The 22,482-nt window shown below is 30.0% G+C and overlaps 1 protein-coding gene across 2 annotated transcripts in view; it reads left to right on the top strand.

Annotated features, from left to right (window-relative positions):
• LOC100210525 (uncharacterized) overlaps positions 1–5,225 on the top strand; it is a 43,288-nt gene extending 38,063 nt beyond the window's left edge. For both annotated transcript variants that reach the window (XM_065799470.1, XM_065799471.1), the window contains exon 9: positions 4,923–5,225. In XM_065799470.1, the coding sequence (XP_065655542.1) occupies positions 4,923–5,110 (188 nt within the window). In that variant the 3' untranslated portion in view covers positions 5,111–5,225. The remainder of the gene's footprint in view (positions 1–4,922) is intronic.
• Positions 5,226–22,482: the final 17,257 nt, after the last annotated feature.

Here is a 22,482-nt window from a genome sequence, read left to right as displayed (position 1 = left end):
TATATATATATATATATATATATATATATATATATATATATATATATATATATATATATATATGTATATATGTAAATATGGTGGCCTATGACTGGACCTAATTTTGAAATTACTAAAATCATCGAATATGACAATTTTGGTTTTCAACCTACAACTTTTTATTTTTTATTTTTACTATGTTTATCAAAAAACACAATATGTGATGTTTCCTCTAAGAATGTACCTTTTTTTATTATTTTTATTATTATCAACTTCACTTCCAAAAAGGCTGCAACCAACCACTTGAAATTACTGGAAGAGTAAACAGTTAGAGTTGGAAGTTACTGGAAGCAAAAAGATGAAGTTATATATAGAGCAAGATAACTATCAACAGAGAACTTAAAAGATTGTAAAGTTTATGAGTCAGGAAAACAAGAGGAAGGGAGCAAATTCCAAAGAACTGATGTTCAAGGAAAAAAAATTAGGTGAATAAGAATTTTCGGAACACTTACGAACAGTTACAGTAAAAAGAGACTTGATTGAATGACGAGTAACACAAGACACAATTTTAACATTTTTTTAGTAACACAATTTTAGTAGATGGCACAAGAAATGCTAGCTCTTTAAAACAGTGTCCATTATAGTATTTGTAGAAAATAGAAAGGAAAGCAACATTACGACAATGTGATAATGGCTGGAGGTTGGCTGCAAGAGCAGGTTCAACTATGTTTACAATGCATTTTTGCACCTTGTCTAAATGAGAAATAGCATCATTGGAAGATCTGCTCCAGATATGGCAACAGTATTCCATACAAGAACAGATTTGAGATTTATAGAGATAAAGAATAAAAATCCTGAATAAAAAAGTAGCGAGAACAATAAAAAGAGGCAACCTTAGCAGATGCTAATTTTGTAATCGATTTGATATATGGTTTCCAAGAAAGATTGGAAGTAAGAGTTAATCCTAGAAGACAAAGGGTAGGTGACTCATCAAGTACATTACTATTCATAAATAAAGGAAGATCAAGATTGTTGCAATAACAATTAGCTAAAAAAAAACTGAGTTTTTTCGAAGTTAAAGTTCACCAGCCACTGAGAGCCCCATGCTGAAGAAGAAAAAAAAATTCTTTTCAAGCTCAAATCCCCCTAGCAATCAGAGAGTGTTGGCTTCTTATCAAGACAAGAATTAATGGTAGTATCATCAGCAAACAATGCTACCTTAGATGTGATAATTTCTGGTAGATCGTTTATGTAAATTAAAAAGCCTATTTGCCCAAGGAAAAAACCTTGAGGAACCCCTGAAGTTTCAAGATACGAAAAAGATTGTTTTCCATCGACGACAACTTTTATACTACAATTGTTAAGGAAAGATTCAATATTCTTAAAGATGTTACCTGATACGCCATAAGAAAAAAGCTTATGGAGAAGACTATCATGCCAAACTTTATCAAAGGTTTTAGAAAAGTCGCGAGCAATAACCTGATAAACAATATATTAGCTTAACAGATGATAAATGGAAAAAACGTTTTACTAATCATAAGAATACTTTGTAAATAAAAAGTATTCAAAAGCTGTCAAAATAGATATGTGAATTGGAAGATAAAAATATTGATAATTTTATATTTCATAATTGTATCCTAACCAAGCGTGTTTACTAAACAAAAAATCAGAATCGATTTCTAAATGCAGGCATGAAAATAAGCTTCTTCCAAAAAACTATAAAAATGTATGCTCAAAAAAATAGTTGTATTAAATCCTTCCTTCAAAAATATTAAAAAATAAAAGCACAAGTAAACTTCTAAAGTATTCGTTTTATAAATTTACAGTAGTTTAATGACTTCGTTTATGACTTCCTGTAATATAATTCTTGGTATAAATTAAAGTTTGGTAATAATTTGATCATTCGTTTCTGGTTGGTCTTCATTGATAAAACAGTGTAAAATAGGAAAATGCGGCACCCACTTTGAACAGAGCTTTCTCATAGTCAAATACTCATGCAATATAAAGTCAACACTTTCTTTTGATATATTTACGATGTCAGCTAACTCGCGCAACTTCACTTTTCAATCATTCAAAACGACTTTGTGGATTTTTTTGATGTTTTCTAGTGTTACAGCCTCATTTGGACGTCCACTACGTTCTGCATCATCGGTGTCTCTACAACCACGTTTGAAGTCAGCAAACCAACGTTTTATTGTTGTTTTTGATGGAGCGGAGTCACCATAACACTTTTCAAGCCATTGCTTTGCTTGAACAGCATTTTTCCCATCAAGAGGCAGTGTAAAATTAAAACACGAAATTGTTTTTGATCCATTGTTCTGAAAATAAAAAAAGTAAAGTTACTATTAGCAAAATAACTCACAAACTAATGAATTGAATATAATAAAAATTTAGCAGCTGTCTTTTGAAGGTTAGTATTAACTGAAAAAAAGGTGACTGCGATAAAATTCGCGCTATCTATGTGTTAGGCCCGGGACTTTTCAGCCCATGTGTTATATATACAGTATTGGACAAAACATTTGCAACCAACATCGAACAATGCTAAAAAGTGTTCCTAATTTTACATGCCTTAAAAACAAAACGAACTATACTACCACAGCAAACAGTTCAGGAGTCTGGAGTCATAGCATGCCATGACATGAGCAATCAGCTGACAGGTGACAGTACACAGGCAGAATTTTGTTGACAAGTGCCATTTTGCAGCGGACAAAACAAGTGCGACTTTTTTGGTTTGTTTCATTTTCTTAAGTCTGGTCCGTGTCAACGTCACAAAAGTTTTTTAATAATTAAAGGAAGTATCCAAAAGTTTCCAGAAGCATGCAGAAGCTTCCAGAAGTTTCCAGAAGAAGCATCCAGTAGCATCCAGAAATATCCAGAAACATTCAGAAGCCTCCAGACGCACCCAGAAGCTTCCAGAAGCATCAAAAAGAAGCATCTAGAATCTTCCAGAACAGGTTCACACAGGTTCGTTTTACTATATAAGAGGCATGTAAATCGACATGTAATTCAGTCAGTATATGGAAGTCAATCAGTCAGTATTATCAAGACAGTTTATCGAAGTGAGTTTTATCAAAGTGTTTTATCGAAGAACATCAATACAAGAAGTGAAATACAACAAGTGTTTCATTACATCAATACAGTCCACATTCAACCAAGACGTTGTGTTCCACAGAGCATTATTGTATCATTACAAGGTAAATGTAACACGGTAAGCCTTGAGACGCGTGATTATTTATTTTTATTATTTTTATGACTTCAAGTGCAAAAATGGCTCCCGACAGTCTTGGATTGGAACTAAGAAAGAAAATTATTGGCGGTTACGTAAGTGGAATGTCACAAAAAAGTATTTGTGATAAATATCGCGTGAAAAAATGGACCGTATCAAGACTATGTTCCAAATATCGTTCAACGGGGAAGTTGGCAGCAGATAACAAAGGTAAAAGACCGCGTTCCACCACTTCTAGAGAGGATTCTATGATTGTCAGATCCTTCAAGAAAGATCCCTGGATATCATCAGTCGAGATACAATAGCAGTTAGAGCTGCCTGTATCGGACCGAACAATCAGACAACGTGCTGTTGAAGCTGGATTGTTTTCTCAACGCCCTGCAAAGAATCCGCTGATTTCACTAAAAAACCAGAAGAAAATATGAGATGTAGCAAACTCCTGTTTGCTACATCTCATATTGACTGGAATGTCCAGAAATGGCGAACTGTCCTGTTCAGTGATGAATCGAAGTTCAACATCATTGGGAGCAATGGCATTTGCCGTGTATGTTGACCGGCCGGAAAATGCCTCCATTTGCGTTATTGCCATAAGACCGTGAAGCATGGTGGAGGCAATATAATGGTCCGGGGGTGTTTTTCTACTAACGGTCTAGGTCCAATACATTGAAACAATGGAATAATGGACCGTTTCATGCACAAAAATATCCTGAAAGATGTTATGTTACCTCATGCTGAATGGAATATGCCAATAAAATGGGTTTTTCAGCAAGACAACAATCCGAAACACACTGCAAAAGTAGTCAAGTAGTGGTTTCAAGACAAACCACCTATCGGGGATGGATTGGCCGCCTCAATCTCCGGATCTCAACCCTATCAAGAGCCTGTGGGAGATCGTCAACTGCAGAATTGATCGTGAAGGTGTTCGTAATAAGGATCGACTGTTTGAACAAAACCAAAAGGCCTGGGCAGCAATTCCACAAAGTTTCATTAATCACCTGATCGAATCTATGCCTCGAAGATGCAAGACTGTGATCGACAACAAAGGATTCGCCACGAAATATTGATAGCGAAATACAGCTTGGTCAACATTTTGTCGAGTTGCACTTTGTTTTGTCCAGAGAAAAATCAACTTTTTTTAATACTTTTGATTAATTTATTAATTTTCGTGTACAAATAATGAACTTTGTGATAAATAAAACTTGAAGAACTTTGTCTCTAAACCGTAAAATAGTTATTTCTCTAAATTGAAAAAAGGCAGCACTTTTATATAAAGAAACTAAATTAGCATTATTTGGTTGCACTCGTTTTGTCCGATATTGTATATATTTTTTTTGCTAGATATTAAAACAAAATGCTATATTTTAAATATATAGATATAAAATATCGTTTTGTAAATCTGGCAAAAGTACTACCAAAAAAGTACTACTAAAAATACTACTCTTAGTAAACGTTTTAGTAGTGCCAAAGTTTAGTAGCACGTTTTAGTACTACTAAAATGTACCAAAAAAATCATAAATACTGCTTTTTTTTAAGGTTTTCATTTTTTATGTTATTTAAATACATTCTATAATTCCATTTCAAGTGTTTTATTTATATAAAAACGTGATTTTGTTTTATAAATATAACATAATTATGGTAATGGATAACACACAGTATATTATCAACTTATTAAAATAACCTATCATCCTTAAAATATAATAAATTATTTATCTTTTAGTTTTAATGGATAAAAAAGAACCTCGCATTTTAAGCAATACTGTAATTGGACTGGGCGTTTTATCGTGTGTTTTTTTTGTGTTGCTGATTGCATTGATTTGCTTTATATTTCGAGTTCGTCGAAAATCCGTTGTTAAACCTACGGAAGTAAACGAAATGAAGAAAATGACTGAGGAGGTGAAAATATGACCAAAGTGAAAATTATGTCAATAATTACATTTTATAATTATTTTTCATTTTTTAGTTAGAATGTATTTAACTTAATATTTAAAAAATTCAATAACTTTTTGCCATTGAGTAAAAACTTTTTTTTTAATTTTAATTTGTAGACTTTTCTGAAACTAAGTTTTTTGATTTTTAACTTTTGACTAGCAAATTTAAAAACAAATTTGCAATTCGCATTAATCCCAGGTCAGACTTTTTATTTATAAATACAAATACTTATAATACTAAGTAAATATCTTACAATAAAATCGTTTATTAAAAGTAATAGAAATTGAGAATAGCTTCCCATATTTATATATATATATATTTTTTAAGACTGATTTTATTTAATATTTATCAATCTTTATCTAATACATAAGCTATAAATATATAACAAAGTTTATTAAGTTAAATTATTATTCATAGCGTCTTGGGCATCATCAAACGAATACTTCGGTACCGAAATTTAACGAATACTCGCTTAACGAATTAACGAAACGCTTTTCGTTAAGCGTTAAGCGAAAAGTACCAATTCTATTTCATATTATCATGGAAGTATTAGAGGTGGAAGTGCAACGCTATGGAAACTCCTAAAACCATGCGTGAAATCTTTTGTTTACGATATAAAGTCGGAAACAATTTCACAAAAGTCAGCGCTTCTGAAGTATGTAAACACTTAACTCGCTAACTCAAATTTTTTCGATGAATTTTCTTAAACCAGTCGAATTTTTTCAATAAAAAGACTTTGAGGTTTGCAGATGTTTATACTGTGCTTTGATATAAAAAAAAAATAATATAATAATGAAAATAATAATAATAATAGCTTTGTGCATCAAGTTTATGCAATTTAGGGAAAAATATTATTTGTTTATAATTATATATACATATATAAAAAGTTCTAAAAAAGGTTATATATTTCTAAAAAAAAAAGCTTTTATAACGTTACAAGGGCATTTTATTTAAAAGAATTTAAATTTTACTCTGATTATAAATCTAATATTGGTTATCGTTGTTATCGGATTAAACTTAGTAAACAAGTGTAAAATCGAAAAATTTTAGATGTTTCTTTTTAAAATCGTTGTCGGAAGTCGACATTTCAAAAATTGACTGATGTTTTTTGATCATCATTTGAATTTATTTTGGGGCAATTGTCAACAGACTTAATCTATGGAAAAAAAAGCTGGAAGTAGAAAAAAGAAAGGAATTAAAGATAAATATAAAGAAAAATCTATTCGCTCCATGAAGGCAAAGGTCAGACCTAAAAATACTTTAAAAAAAAATTTTTATTCAAAAATCTTAAATCCAGTGTTATCCAGTGCGGCCGTGGCGCAGTGGTTAAAATGCTTGCTTTATAAGCAGGAGATCCAGGTTCAAACGAGCTCTGGACATATTTTCGCGTCACGGTGAGGAAGGAGGCGTAAACTTCCTGGTTAAATGCACTTCCGCGGTGCTCTGTGACAAAACCGTTAGGACTTCTTGGGGCACCTAAAAAAAAAAATTTTTTTTTTGTTTTTTTTTGTTTTGTTATTTTACTATTTAGAACACATTAATGAGCTGCCAGCAAATATTTATCAAAAATTTTGTTATAAGAACCAGCTAATAGAGATGCACGATAAAAACAAAAATAAAAATTAAAACCCCAAAATTCTATTAAAATTTCTATACTAAATTTGTTTAACAAAAGCTAACTTTTAAGTATACAAATAAAACTATAATATAAAGTAAATAATTATATCTCAAGTCGTAATTATTCAATTTTGATGATAAACATATTTGTGTGGTTTTTTCCTAGGCCGAACAGAGTTTGTCAGTAGTATCAACTTTTCAAACTTTCTGCATTCTTCCATGATAATTTCCGTAATTAAGTCGATCATCAACAATATTCAAACCTAAAAAATTCAAATATCAAGATTATTAATGAAAACAATTTTTACTCTTTTTGGTTTAAAAAAGTATGTAACTGTACTTCTGCAGCTAGGTTTAGAAGCAATTTTGACTCTGAATAAATTGAATACGCTCTTCTCTAAGTTTATTCCTGATTTAAAGATCAACATCATCATAAAACATGCCATAATCCCATTCATATACATTTTGAATTTTTGACAACATCCCGGTGGGAAATCGGCTAGCGAAAAGCTAGCTATAATCGTAACGATAAAAACAGCAATTTGGCCACGAAGATTACTAGCTTTTTAAAAGTTAGCAAAAGCTATCGATATTTATAAAGGTAAAGACAGCGACTTGGCTATGAGGACAGCTAGCTTAATAAGCTAAAGACCCACTGGCTATAGCAGCTAACGTCATATCGTAATAAAATCACTTTCTAAAATATGTATATGTATCAAAATATGTATATGTATCAACCAGCTATAGATTTGTAGATATTTTGTAGCTAGCTACAATGCTACAATATGTAGCTAGTGACACATTACTACAAAATCGCAATGTTTAAATTTCAATTATTCTCATAATTATATTCGACTCATCCCTAAAAATCGATTTTTAAAGATGCTAAAGACATTAGGAAAAAAAAAATCGCTTGAAAATCGCTATAAAGCTAGCTAACCGCTAGCTCATTTCCCACCGGGATCATCAAATGATCTTTAACCTAAAGGTTAAAATAGATAGGTTTAAAAGATTTAAAATTTTAAGATTCATAAAATCATATTCATTTAAGATAACAATAATAATGCTGATCATCATCATAATTGTCATCAATACCATTATCCTAATATTTATAATCATTGCCAACATCGTCGTCATCATCATCATCATCATCATCATCATCATCATCATCATCATCATCATCATCATCATCATCATCATCATCACCATCATCATCATCATCATCATCATCATCATCATCATCATCATCATCATCATCATCATCATCATCATCGTCATCATCATCATCATCATCATCATCATCATCGTCGTCATCATTGTTGTCATCATCAAACTTACCACTAGATTTCGTGAACTTTTATTCCAATGAGAGTTTTCAAAATTAATGAGTAGTTTTGATTAAATGAGAGACATCACAAAAAACTAAATTTCGTGATTATGCGAACTAAACATATTATAAAAATAATTTTTTCTTGAACTTTTTTTCAATAATAGTTTCAATTTATATACAAAAATAATTTTCAATAATAATTTCAATTTAATTCATGTTAATAAACAAAAAATTTTTTGTCCAAAATGTTGTTGATAAACAGCAACAAGATTTATGAAAAAAAAATCTCAAAAAAGAAAAAAAAGAAAAAAAAAAAAGAATTGAATTATTAACCTAAACATTAAATTGCATCCCCAATAAACACTACTATCCTTAACATTTTTGTAATTCTTAACAAAATGAATTATAAAGGATTAACAATTTGTATAAATATTATCTGCTACCATAGAGTAAAATTTAAATTAAAAAAATATTTTTTATTTAAGAATATGTTAGTAGTATTTTGGAACCTGTTTAAAATTACTAGAAGCAAAAGATCCAAATGCATATCAGAAGGATGAAAACATGCCTCTAAAAAACAATTACATACTTTGTCAAACTTTCAATTTTATTTTTAAACTTATCAAATGTGCCATTTAAAAATCCCACTTCAATTAGGTCAACTTTTTTAGTTTAAATTAAATACAAGATAACTCTTAATTTTCATTTTATCAAACATATTCTTACGGTCTTATATATTTTTAATATTTCCATTTAAAGTTATTCTTAAAATAACATCAGTATTAACCATATCCTGGATTGATAAAATTTATGTGCTTCAAAAAAGTAAATTTTACAAAGAAGTAATTTCTGACTTGTTTAAGTGTTTGTTTGTCTCCGAACATTTTAGACAAATGCTTAAAACCATCTTGGTGCTTTTGCTAAATGGGTTACAACTTTTTTCAAAAGACATTCCCTCAAAACTTTGTGACTATCAACACCAAAGATCACCTTTTTTTTTTTGATCAGCTGATTTACTTTATAATGAAGTTGATCATATTTGCTCACTAGGTTTTTAAAATAATTTATTAGAATCTTTATTTTGAAAATAGCCACCTTTGTCTTGCCTTTTACGTTATTTTTTATTTACTTTTACTTAAAAGTATTATTTTAGATCTAAACAAAAATCACATTTAAATGTGTACATAAGAATATATAAAATATAAAATACATAAGAATATAAATATAATATAAAATCTCATATAAAATCCCTTTCCTACAGACTTAAATTCACTCGTTGTCTATAAATTTGAATGCGCAGGCTGTAAATCCTGTTATATTGGCGAAACTACTCGCTATTTAAAAATACGAATAATCGAGCACCAAAAAAGGGATAAAAACTCACACATTTATAAACATATTCATTCAAATGAAAGCTGTTTTAATAGTTTTAATCATGCTAATTTTTTAATTTTGGATGCGGCCTCCAACAAATTTATATTAAAACTCAACGAAAGCATGTACATAGAGTGGGAAAAAGCCACTATTAATAAATAAATGAACCATGTAAAAATGACAATTTCAATCTTGTTCCTCTTAACATTACAGGCTGTTTTATATTTTAAAACATTTGTTACATTATTTAATTGCATTTTTATTTTACTTTTTCTTATAAGGTCTCTATTAATTCAACTTAATTTTACTAATTTGATTTAACCATTTTAATATATTTTAACTGATGATGGCTATGATATAGTCGATACATGTATTTATAAAATAAATGATTTTAACAAAATTAAAAAAATTGTCTTATTTATTAGAATATTTACTCATTTTGTGCTGAAGAGAAACTTTGGAAATGCTGATTAAGAATCGTATAAAAACAGGTCTGAAACAGTGGCGGTTTTTTTTTTTTGTGGGGGGTGGGGGAGCGTGGGGGAGATCCCTCTTCCCCCCCCCCCCTTCTCCTTGGTTCTTTTTTCAGAAGTATTCTTTTGTAAATTGACTATTATGCAAAATTGGACCATTATATTGACGAATAAAATTGATCATACGTAATTATACGTATATGAACTTGATTATTAGACTAAAGTACAAAAAATTAAAAAAGAAAGTTACTTATAAATGAAAATATTAAAATTAAAAAATTAAAAACTTCTTTTTGTCTGCATTCTTTGTTTTTTGCATTTTGGATTTTTATTCTCATTCTGCCGAAAACAAATAATATTTTTTTTTTTTTTTTTTTTTAAATATAATCTTATTTTAAATAAAAGCATCCAAAAACATTAGTAACGCATAGCGGTTTCTTGATGACAAGATCGTCGGTCTTCTGCAAATTTTCCGCATTCTTTGAAGTAATTTCTAATACTTTACAGTTTTATTTTATATATTTTTTTGTATAACGTAACTTTGTAATTTTTTTTTTTTTTTTATAAATTTTCTTACTCTGTATATGCGGATTTTTTTTTTTTTTTTTTTCAAGACTTTTTCATTCCTCTCCCTAGCGAGTGAAAAAACCCGCCCCTGGTCTGAAAATCAACAGAAAGTGCTCTAATTCGACGTTAAAGTTTAAAAAATAAAACTAAAAAACGCTAATATTTGCCATGTTTTAAAACGTTATATATAATTTATTTATCAAAGTTTACATTTAGAAATCGATCGTTTAGAAAATCTTTTTTTAATTAGCGCTACGAATTTTATCTGGGTTTTCAGGTAAATTTCTTCGTTTAGTGTTAAAACAATAGTTATTATTGTTCTAACACAAAACGAAGGAATTTACCTGAAAACGCAGATAAAATTCGAAGCGCTAATTTAAAAAAGACGTTATGTCTAGACAGAGTTATACAAATTATACAAATTATACAAAATCTAGTAAAGTCCGAACGGAATTATTTGTTTAGCTTAACCATGAGCGAGATCTCGTCTCGTTCTCGTTTCTCGTGAGAAATGGGACTTCTCGTGAGAAACGAGAAATAAAAAATTCTCGCGAGAAGTAGAACGAGACTTAAATATTATATTATTTTCCAAATTAAAAATTATTATAATTTACGAAATGCTTAATTAATATTTTGACTCCGTGATTTTAATTAGATTTTTAATTAGATTTTTTAATTAGATTTCTTTTAAAAATCTAATTAAAAAATTTTAATTAGATTTTAAATATTTTTAATTAGATTTTAAATACAAAAACTTTTTGTATAAAATGGTGCACTTTCGACTTAATTTCATTAGTTTACCAGTGGAATTCAACTTGACACATATTGTTCATATTGAAAAGAAATATTCTTGCCATATTTCAACGATCAAAAATGTCACCAAGAAAAAGCAAAATCTGGAGAAATTTTCTAAAAACAAGTGACGGTGCTGAGTGCAAGGCGTGCAAAAAGTCTTTGAAAACAAAAGATGGAAACACAAGCGGACTTCATCGTCACCTCGAAAAAAAATACAGCCAAGATTACGTTGAGTATTCTGAAAAAACTGACGACTCTCTTCTTCCTCCTCCTAAGAAGAAACAACGAACCATGGTCGAAATGCTTGAAACAAAGTTTAAATATGACAAAGACAATTCCATTCAAAAACAGTTTGACTCTGCAATGCTGGATTACTTTTGCACTGATCTGGTATCCTTTTAAAGCAGTCGAAGGAAGAGGTTTCAAGAAATTGTTTGACATTGCAAACCCTAAACTGAGCCTTCATCACAGAACAACATATTCAAGAAAGCTTTCAATTCGGTCAAGAGAAGTTCAAGCTGGAATGAAGAACATAATAACGGAGATTACGCCGAATCTAAAAAGTGCTGCGTTTACTTCTGACCTTTGGACTTATAGAGCTCAGGACAGCTACATCTCTTGGACTTTTCGTGCTATTGACGAAAATTGGAGACTACATCACTGGACACCCCATGTCCAACAGTTCCCAGGCAGACACACAGGTATCTTATTTGAAGGAAAGCTGGATTCTTTCTTAGAAGAACTAAATTTGCCTGCTGATTTGCCAATGTAATGCGTGAACGACCAGGCAAGAAACATGAAACTTGCAGTCAAATTGTCAAAGCGCCTTGACCAATACTTGTGCAACAATCATATTTTGCAATGTGCAGTTCGAAACTCATTTGGAATGACTGCTGGAATGGATGATGCGTTGCAAACATGCAAAGATATGGCTTCTTTAACTCAACAGTTGCAGCTGAGTTGTTTGAATCAGAATCAGACGCTCAAGGAATCAATTTTAAACAGTTACGCCAATCTGTTGACACAAGATGGAATAGTGAACTGGATTGCATGGCTTCTTTCCTACATCTAAAGAGTGCAACTATCAGCTTATGTGCAAATGAAGATATTTTTTCTTTAAAGATCATCAGTGCATCACAGTGGAAATCAATCAAGGGAGCAGTAGAAATTTTGGTACCACTTAAAGAAGCTACAGAAACGTGGTCGGCTGAGTCTATTCCAACAATTAACACTGTCGCCGATTCTCTTAATTTAATCCATGACAAAATTGATCAATTTATTGAGACGGATGGAAAAAATGGCTTGGTGTCGTGTATGCAAAAAACTTGTAAAGCTGCATTGAGAAAAGATTTCCTCTTTGTCACACTGGAAACTTATTGAGTGCTGCAGCAAACTACTTAAATCCTGCTTTAAAGGGACTTCACTTGAAGCTCTTCAAAAAATTTCAAACAACAAAAGAATGGTTAGCCTCACAGGTTAAGGATAATGTTGAGTGCCAACCTGTTACCAGAGTCCTTTCAGCAGATTTGTCCCCTAATTCAAAACTGAAGCGCAAGTTAAACGTCAGACTTCAAACACAAGAGCTAACATCTGAACTGAATCCTATTTTGAGCGAAATGTGCCAGTATGAATATCTCCCTGATGCCAAAAAAGACTTTCCGATTCTTGATTGGTGGAAATTGCATTCAAATACATTGCCAGAACGAGACGAGACGAGAAGTTGTTAAAATTTTTTTCTCGTCTCGTTCTCGGTCTCACGAGAAGTACTAATTTCTCGTCTGTCTCGTCTCGGTTTGAAAAAACCTAGTCTCGCTCATGGTTACAACTTTTATATTTAGTCCGTTTAATGCAAATATTTATTTAACAAGAAAAGATAGATCTTTCATACTTTTTTAATTAGAAGATGAAAGCGTTTATTAAAAAAAAAAACTATTATTTTAAAGTTGTTGAATTTTTATACTTTTTATCCGGAAATCGTTTTTTTTTTGTTTTTTTGCTAAACTCGTGACGTAATGCCTAATTTTAAATTGCGTGAAACAGCCGTAATATCTTCAAAAAAAAACTAGAAAATATGGTATTCAATCTACTTAATACTAATCAATTCATTCTTGAAACTCTCTCCCACTTTCAATAAAAATAAATCTTCGAAACATTACTAGAAATGCTTTCATTGCCAATATCAAAAAATTTATCCTCTATAAAAACACTCAATAAAGTTCTAACATATCATTAAATTTTTAATTAATTTTGACTATTCTTCTAAACTATAATATTTTTTCGTTTTTCCCTGTGTTTTAAGCGTACTTAGTTACCTTTTTTCTACTCTTTATCCTTCTGTTTCATATTTGTATGCATGTATAAGTCTGTTTGTAGATTTATATGCATGTATGCATTGTGTGTGTATATGTCGGTGCATGTAAAAATAGATATATGTGCATGTTTAATATATTTACTTATTCATATGTGTTTATTTATTACATATATATGTGTGCATGTGTGTGTATATATGTATATGTGCGTGTCTTTGTGTGTGGGTGTGTGTTTGAGTGGGTGCGTTGTTCATGTATCATTTTATATGTATATACATATATATATATATATATATATATATATATATATATATATATATATATATATATATATATATATATATATATAACCTAACACATCATCGTTTTAATTGTTAATATGTTTTTCTTATTATTATATTCTTATGCATTTATATTTTGTTTAATATTTTTGGTAATGTTTTAAGTTATGTTTTAAATTGAAAAGAACTTGACTTGTCCTGTTTATAAATCTAAAGTTATAACTAATGACTTCTTATGCGTCCTAAACAATGTACACACCAAAAACTAATAGGTGCACCGTCACAACATGGCACTGTTGATACTCTGATATTTTTTAAGTGTTGATGGAATCAGCTGTTCTAAAAGCTACAAAACAGTTTAGGAAACCTTACTAACAGCCAGCCTCAGAACAATTAAACTGTGTTTTAAAGCTGTACCTTGAATAAAGAATAACAGGAAAAGTTACGCAGCCACTATCAAAGATGTGCAAGCAAAAATCCATGAGTGTGGAGACAAGTAGATTTTGCATTCATCATCCTAGCTAAAGGAAAAAGAAAGGGTGTAAAGCTGGTCAACATAATTATTTTGCTTACCCCTAAAGTCTTTGCCCAGTCAATCTATACATACAGATACTGTATGAGATTTGTGCGGTTTGTATGAGAGATTTTTTTTATAAGATTAGTATAGGATTACTTTATTATACTTTAAGCAATGGCTTGTAGGACACCATCTAAACAGTTTTTAAAAACTTCTATAATGTATATTTCTTTAGTATATAATATATACTTTCTCTTTTTTATAATTTAAACTTCTATAGTATATCATGTTTTAAAGAATTCTATAATTAAAAAAAAATTAAGATTCTTAAAAAAAGTCAAAACTTTGTTACAAACAATATTTATTATAGGTTTAGCTTTTATTTTTTAAATGATAGTTGATAATTCATTTCATCTTTTTTTTTAATAAGATAAAGGTGTTTTTGAAGTCAGGTTCATGTAATATGGTAATTATGTTACTAAATGAATACTTGATATAATTGAGAAGGATTACTGAAATAATTGATACTTGAAATAATTGATACTTGAAATAATTGATACTTGAAATAATTGATACTTGAAATAATTGATACTTTAAATAATTGAGAAGGACTACTGTGTTGTCACACTTTTTTGCTGTTGTAATCAACAACACAGTTTAGGAGCTGATTAGAGTAGTCAAGTTTAAGGGATCTTATAGTGAAGCAGTCTCTTAATGCCGTGCCACTGTCAGCAAGTTTTTGCTGAAAGTTGGTATCAACTAGCCTTACTGGGCTAATCTGATTGAGAGCAGATCCAAGTTTCCTCATTCCCAGTATTTGAAAGTCCTGTATTCTCTTGGATTGAAACCATATTTTGAACACTTAAAAGACCAGGAAAGAGTTGCTGTGCTGCTGATGACCCTAAAAATTACATTATAAATCAAAATTATATTATTTACATTTTGTAATGCCAATCAGATTAAAATAACAGTTGGGAAAAATATTATTGTACATTTACCTTTTCTTAAAGCCAATTCCTTGTGATTGGCTGATCCAAACTGTTCCTCTTGGTGATGCATATCTGCTTGAAATCACAGTGGATGTAATCTGCTCTACACCTATTGGGTCTGCCAATGCGAGTTCTCTGAGGTTTACATGAAGTTTTCCTTGTGTACAATGATGAGGGTGTCCACGAGCAAGCACAGATAAGTCAAAATGGAACAAGTCTGGAAAGTTTTTATCACTTGGCTGATTGATCTTGAATCAACAAGTAATGCAAACTCGAGAAGGCACACAATCATCACTCAAGTTCAAAGTATTTAAGATAATCTATTAAATTTTCTTCTGGTAAGGTAAGATTCTGTCTGTGACCGTTCCTAAGTGCTACAAAAACTCTTACTCACCTATTTTTTCCTCGAATATCAGCTTTGGAATTTGCTCCCTTCATCTTTTTTTCCTGATTCATATAATTTCAACTTTTTAAGTCGTCTGTTAGTTGTAATCTTCTTTTACAAACTTTATCTTTTCTACTCCGGTAACTTCCAACTCTAATAATGTTTGCTTGCGTCCTTGTCGGAAGTGAAAATGTTTAAAAAAAAAAAAAACATCTGAAAAAAAATATATTCAACTATATCTGGTTAAAATAATACATTGTTATTTATACCTTTTTTTTAAGAGGTGTAGTTACGTCTGAAAAAAATTATATATGGTCATTTCGGATAAAGCGAGCCAGTAAAACTAAAATCAGTGTGTATTAATAACTATGTGAGATATCTTAATACTTCTTGTACTAGAAAACTCTATAACAGATACCTAAACTATGATATAATGTAAAATGAGCCACACTAATATAAAGTGAGCCAAGTAAACTATATATGATACATAGGAAAGGCTCGCTTTATATTAACAAGTTTATAAAGTGAGCCACCATTATTGGTAAAGCGAGCCAATAGCTTATATGATTATTCTAAAGTGAGCCATTTAGCTTTTATTTCAGACAAAAATTTACAAAATTGGAAGTATTATTACAAATAATATTTACTATATTGATATTAACTTTATTACCTACGATATAGTAAACTGGTATTAAAAGTTTGCAAACATTAACCTCAAATGCATACAATGCAAAAAATTTAAAGAACAAAAGCAATATAAAAATGTCAGCGACTAGTCTAATAAAAGTAATACTGCTAAAGCTGCAGATAAATGATGCAGTACAAAATGCAAAATATCAAGTCTTAAATAGAGTTAATTTACTTAGTTGTTGTTTGAACACAATCAGCACATAGTTGTCCACGCACGGTTATGCTCTTGCTGCAGACAGATTCTCTGCCTTTTTTGTGCTTATATCAGGAGATCTGTTTAAAAATCCCTGAAACCAGTAATAACCGGCAATTTTTTCAAAAAAAATTTTATTAATAATTTTATTAATTAAAATATTTTATTAGTGGTTTCTAGGAATAAAAGGATTCTGAAAATCCTTTAATTCTTTTAGCATCAGAATAAGCATATGCAATTTCTCGAATATCTTTGCGCGACAAAGGAAACCCTGCTCGTGCCATTTTTCTTACAGTCTCTGCTAATTCTTCTTCACTTTTTTGTGAAAGAATTGTGGGTCTCCCAGAAGCACTTTCCACTTTGCTTACTTTTCCTGACAATCTCCTCCTCAAAGTTTCATATGGCACATTCCACGCTCTCGCTATCAGCCGTATTGACAACCGTTCAGTTGAAGGTTTTTCTTCTTTTTTTTCTGTATTCTTCCATAGCACCAGCCATATTTCCTTTTTGCCATAAATTTAGTTTTGTGCCTGCATGACTTTGAGGCCTCGGCAGTTTTTTTGGACTTCGATGTTGTCCTCGAATTGCCGGTACCTGCTCGGACAATTTTTGTTTTCCTTGAGATTTTTGGCTTCTTCGGGCCGTGATCGGTTGATAACGTACCATTCTGTAAAAATATCATAAAAAATTCCAATAAATTAACAATTCATGTGGGTCAAAAAGCAAAAAAATTTATAATACTTTTTACATTTATTTATTATTGCAATTTTTGGAAAAGTGAGCCAATGGCTCGGTTTACCTGAATGCCCTTGGCTCGGTTTATCTAACAGTTATGCAAAACCGAGCCAGGTTGAAAATTCGATTAAAAAACTTTATCATCGCTCAAATACATATCAACACTGTATTTTTTAAAATAGTTTCTCATATTACTAATATTACAATCATAAATAGTGTCAAATATGAAATACTCACTTTTCTTAATTGAAAACGTTTTGTTACTACTCGAATGATTATAATTATACCACCGCAAAAATTATTGCTTAGCAACTGTTTTTAAAATATTCATTAGACTTTAAAATGAATAACTAATATTAAATAAATTGTTATAAATCGAAAGCATAATTTGATTTCGTAAAATTGCAATATTTAGGCAACCGGCTTGCTTTATCCGATGGCTCGCTTTATCCGAAATGACCCTATGTAACTATATCTTGTTAAAATAATTCATTAGTTAATATTTTTTCCATATGTAATTACATCTGCAAAAAATCGTATAAGTAGGAATATCTGGCTAAAATTACACATTACTAGTTAATATTTTTCAAGATGTAATTACATCAGTTTATAATTTATAGCGCAATTACCCTTTATATTTTAATTAGTTAACTCTATAAAGTAAAACTTTTTCTTAACTGCTATTGATTGTTTAAATAGTTTTCTTTAAATCAATTTCTGAACTGATCGCATCACATTTTCATAATTAAAAAGATGTTATTCTGTTAAATATCCAGATGTAATTGCACAGATGTAGTTATACTTAGATAACTGAAAAGGTATAATATTTGTAATATTATTTTATTAACATCTGTAATTATTATTAATAATATTATAATTATTTCTTTTATATTTTTATTAATATTATTAATAAATTATTAATATAATTAATATCTGTAATATTTATATATTTTTGCACAGATGTTAATAGACACCCATACAGTTTCAAATGTTGTTATTAGACAGACAGATGTTATTAGACATGGTGAAAACCGATGTTACTACCCTGACCAATACTTGCTTATCGATATGCGTTATTTGTTTTATTGCATTAAAATTATTCAAAAGTATTTATATTTATAAATTATACATCGTAACTTTTTAATGAAATTTTCATAATTATAGTTTGTATTATTTGTATTATTTCTACAAAAAATATTTGAATTATGCATCATAACTTATGAAAGTAATTTTAATTTAATTTTTATTTGTAAGTTTGATAGTAGTAAGCATCAGTTTTGATATTTAGAATAATTAAATACTTTGTTTATTATAATAAAGTGATTCTATTGCTTAAAACTGATTTCTTTAAATAACTCTATTTGACCATTCAGTATGGTTTGTGCGGCCGTGGTGCAGTGGTTAGAGCGCTTGCTATAGAAGCAGGAGATCCAGGTTTCAAAACGAGCTCTGGACATATTCTCGCGTCACGGTAAGGAAGGAGGCGTGAATGTTAGTGAATTTAAGTGATTAAACACACTTCTGCGGTGCATTAAATGCTTCCGCGGTGCAAAAAAAAAAAAAAAAAAAAGGTTTGCCATAAATATGCATTTTAGATTATCTGGATAATAATAAATTCTTTGATGTGAATCGTTAAAGTTAGTTTACCGTCCAGCTTTAAAAACTTTAAAAAGCTTGCTTTAAAAGCAATTTACTGCTTAATTTAATTTGCTTAAACAAATTAACTTAAGCCGTTAATTTGTCAAAGGTAAAGAATTTTTTTAGGCTTTAATCATAAAGTATTCTGGTGATTCTTTTTCTGTATTAAAATACTTATGGCTAATTACGAGATCGATGTTTTATTATATTTAAAATAAAAAATGATATGAAATTGTAAAGGTGTAAAACATTTATTTTATAAACTATTATTTCATATATATATATAGTTGTATATTAATCAGAAAAGCCCAAAGAGGCAAGCATAGTAAGTATTTGTTATTGTAATTCTGTTATATATTTAATTGCGAAGGAACTCAATAGTAAATTCAGTATGGGAGGAACTTATCTAGATTTAAGTTGAACGCTTTCAATTTGTAATATTGAATCGTTTATTACAATCAACCCAAAAGTATTAACAATTTTAAAAAATCCTTTGAAAAAACTAAGCAAGCTGTCTGGTTTTTTAATAAAGCGTCATGACAAAATCAAGCAGCGTTAGTGAACCAAGCAATCTAGTTTTTAACATGCTTCTGTTTTATTTGAATTTAATTGAAGCACTAAAATTCCACTCAAAACGAATTAGAAACGGAGCTTTTGTCGTGGTATTTGAAATCGTTGGATCGTGGAAATGACAGCCAATTTCAATCTGCTTAATGTGATAATCAACATTAACTCACCTGAGTTGAATGCTTTTTTTGTTACACTGTCAAATTTGTGTAATGTTATTTTTGATTTTTTTTTAATCCACAATAACAAAGTCTCCTTAATCTATTGTTTTTTATCTTTATGTACGCATCTTATGGTTAAATTTTGTAAACATCCCGGAATATATTTAATTTTACCATTTAAACCAAATTTGCATCAGGGATAGTAACGGCTTACCTGTATAGGTCCCGGCATTGATTGGCTCGGTAACTACTTTATTTGAAAAATGTATTATTGACTTGTGAAGGACTAACTGTGCCTGCTGAATTGATTTGTCAATAGGTAATATATTGTTATATTATGCTTCGTGAAGTAACTAATATTACATGCATTTCATCTTTGTGCATCAATGATGCTTATCAGAATTATATCAACTAATTATGAACAGAAACCATGTTATATTTTTAAACATATTCTTAAAAAACTATTGTAATTCGTATTCTCCACAGTCTAAAAAAGAAAACATAATTTTTTTTTGAAGTGTTAAATAAATTAGCTGAATAACTAGTTTCTGTTCTGCTTATTAAGCTTTGGTATTAAAATAATAATACTGCGTGCCGTTAATGACATCAAAATTAAAAGTAGTTATTTAAATAATTTTTATACATTTTTTTTTTTTTTTCTTTCTCAATTTTTAAGTATAACTCAGGTTGTTTTTCTGTGATTTATTCCTCTACTCGAAAACCTTTTAAAAGCTGTCAGTAAAGGAAAAAAGTATTTGGATTTTAAAAATAAAAACAAGTGAGCAATTCCACGACCGTCTCACAAAAAATGAAAAAATTAAACGAAGCCAATATACATAATACTATATATCAGTAGAAAGCTCTACTTTTCTTATTTCAGAAAATATATAGTTTGTTATAGTTTGCCGCTATCATAAAAAATTATATGGGCTGAAACAGAAGGTAAAAATAGGCGTTTTTGCGATAATTTAAATCGTTTTTAATCGCCGAAGTTTAATTGAACCTATAAAAAATTCAAAAACTGTCTTGCTCATTGCAATCAGGTTTTTAGCTGCACTAATTATTGCTAATTATGATAAAAACATACTTATTGCCAGACGAATTTAGAAAACCATTTATTTTAATTAAATGTTATTACCACTATTGTCACGCTGTGACAATTAGGGTACCAATAGTTTTATTTCTAAGACAACCAATAAAATTTAGGATTTCAAAATTCCAGCGCAATGAGAACTCTATCTAGTACATCTAAATAAATACTAACATGTTTAAAAAAATAATTAGCTCAAGTTATTTTTAGAATCTTTTTATGTCACGCCGTGACGTCACAGTGTGACAATTTTTAAACAAAATTTAAAACAATATTCAAAACTGCTTAACTGAAACCACAATTCAGTTTTTATCAATTTTAATCGGGCAGATTATTGTGCAGTTAGCTTTCTTTGCGTTTTTTACAAAAACTACGAAAAATAGGTATGTTTTGGATGGGCAACATTTGCTCAGTTATCCTTGAGGCACTGTAAAGGATAGTTGTAAAGTCTGTAAAGGATAGTTGTAACTCCATTGAGCCTTGGATGTAATACATCCATCTCCATAACTATTGTGTTGCTTTTTTTTAATCTTTAAAGGGTTTAATATGTCTCTTACTCATGCTGAACGTCGAAGGAAATATCGTGAAAGGCAGTTAGAAAAATTTGGCGAAAAAGTGTTTAAAGAAAAAGATTTAAAAAAGAGAAAAGAAAGACAACTTGCTAAATTGGAGACTCAACGAGAAAAAGGAAAGCATTGAAAGAGAAAGAGCAGACAAAAAATAGCAGAATCAAAATCTGTAGCTGTTACATCACCCTCTTACAAATTTGCAATCACTCTTGGAAAAGCTGTTAAGAGAGCCGAATCAGCACTACCAAAATCACCCAGAAAGACGGCAAAAGTTGTACAAAAACTTTTAACAAAAATGAACGAAACCCCTAGTCCAGAAAAAATACTTAGTGAAAATGCATTAGATGCTTTAACTGTAAAATTGGTTCTTGATTTTTACCAGCGTGATGATATATCCCGTCAAGCACCCAGTAAAAGAGACACCATTGTGGTGAGATTAAAGAACAAGAAAAAGCTGCAAAAACATCATTTGTATGTGAATGCTATTGAAGCTCATGCTGTTTTTAAAGGTGATTATCCTGAAGAATCAGTTGGAAAATCAAAGTTTGCTAGTTTACGCCCACTACATGTGCTTTTGTCTAGTTCAATGTCAAGAAATGTTTCTTGTTGTCAACAACATCAAAATATAGTTCTTATCTTTGAAGCCCTGCACAAGTTTGATTCAAATTTTCTATTGTATTCACATGAATTTCCTCTTAGCATCGTATATAATAGTGAAAAAGACATTTGTTATAATAATATGTGTACTACATGCAAAGATGCTGCAAAGTTTCATAATCTTTATGATTTGAATGAAATTGACAAGAATAAATGCATTACATGGTACCAATGGGAAAAAGTTGCAGATGGTTATGGAAAAGAATATATTAAAAAGATTAAAAAAAAGGGAAGAGCTTATGATTTTTACAGCACCTTTTCAAAATCTTTACCTTCATTTCTTTGGCATTATTTTATTAAACAGAAATAATCAAAGACATCGTGATCATAAGATCCAACCTCAAAGTAAACCAGACACAGCCGTCCTTCAAGTAAATTTTGCTGAAAATTTTTCAACTTTGTGGCAAGATG

Source organism: Hydra vulgaris, chromosome 06, assembly GCF_038396675.1.
Source record: "Hydra vulgaris chromosome 06, alternate assembly HydraT2T_AEP".
Taxonomy (NCBI): Eukaryota; Metazoa; Cnidaria; class Hydrozoa; order Anthoathecata; family Hydridae; genus Hydra; species Hydra vulgaris.
Note: the sequence above shows the minus strand (reverse complement) of the source record. Positions and strands in the feature narration are given on the sequence as shown.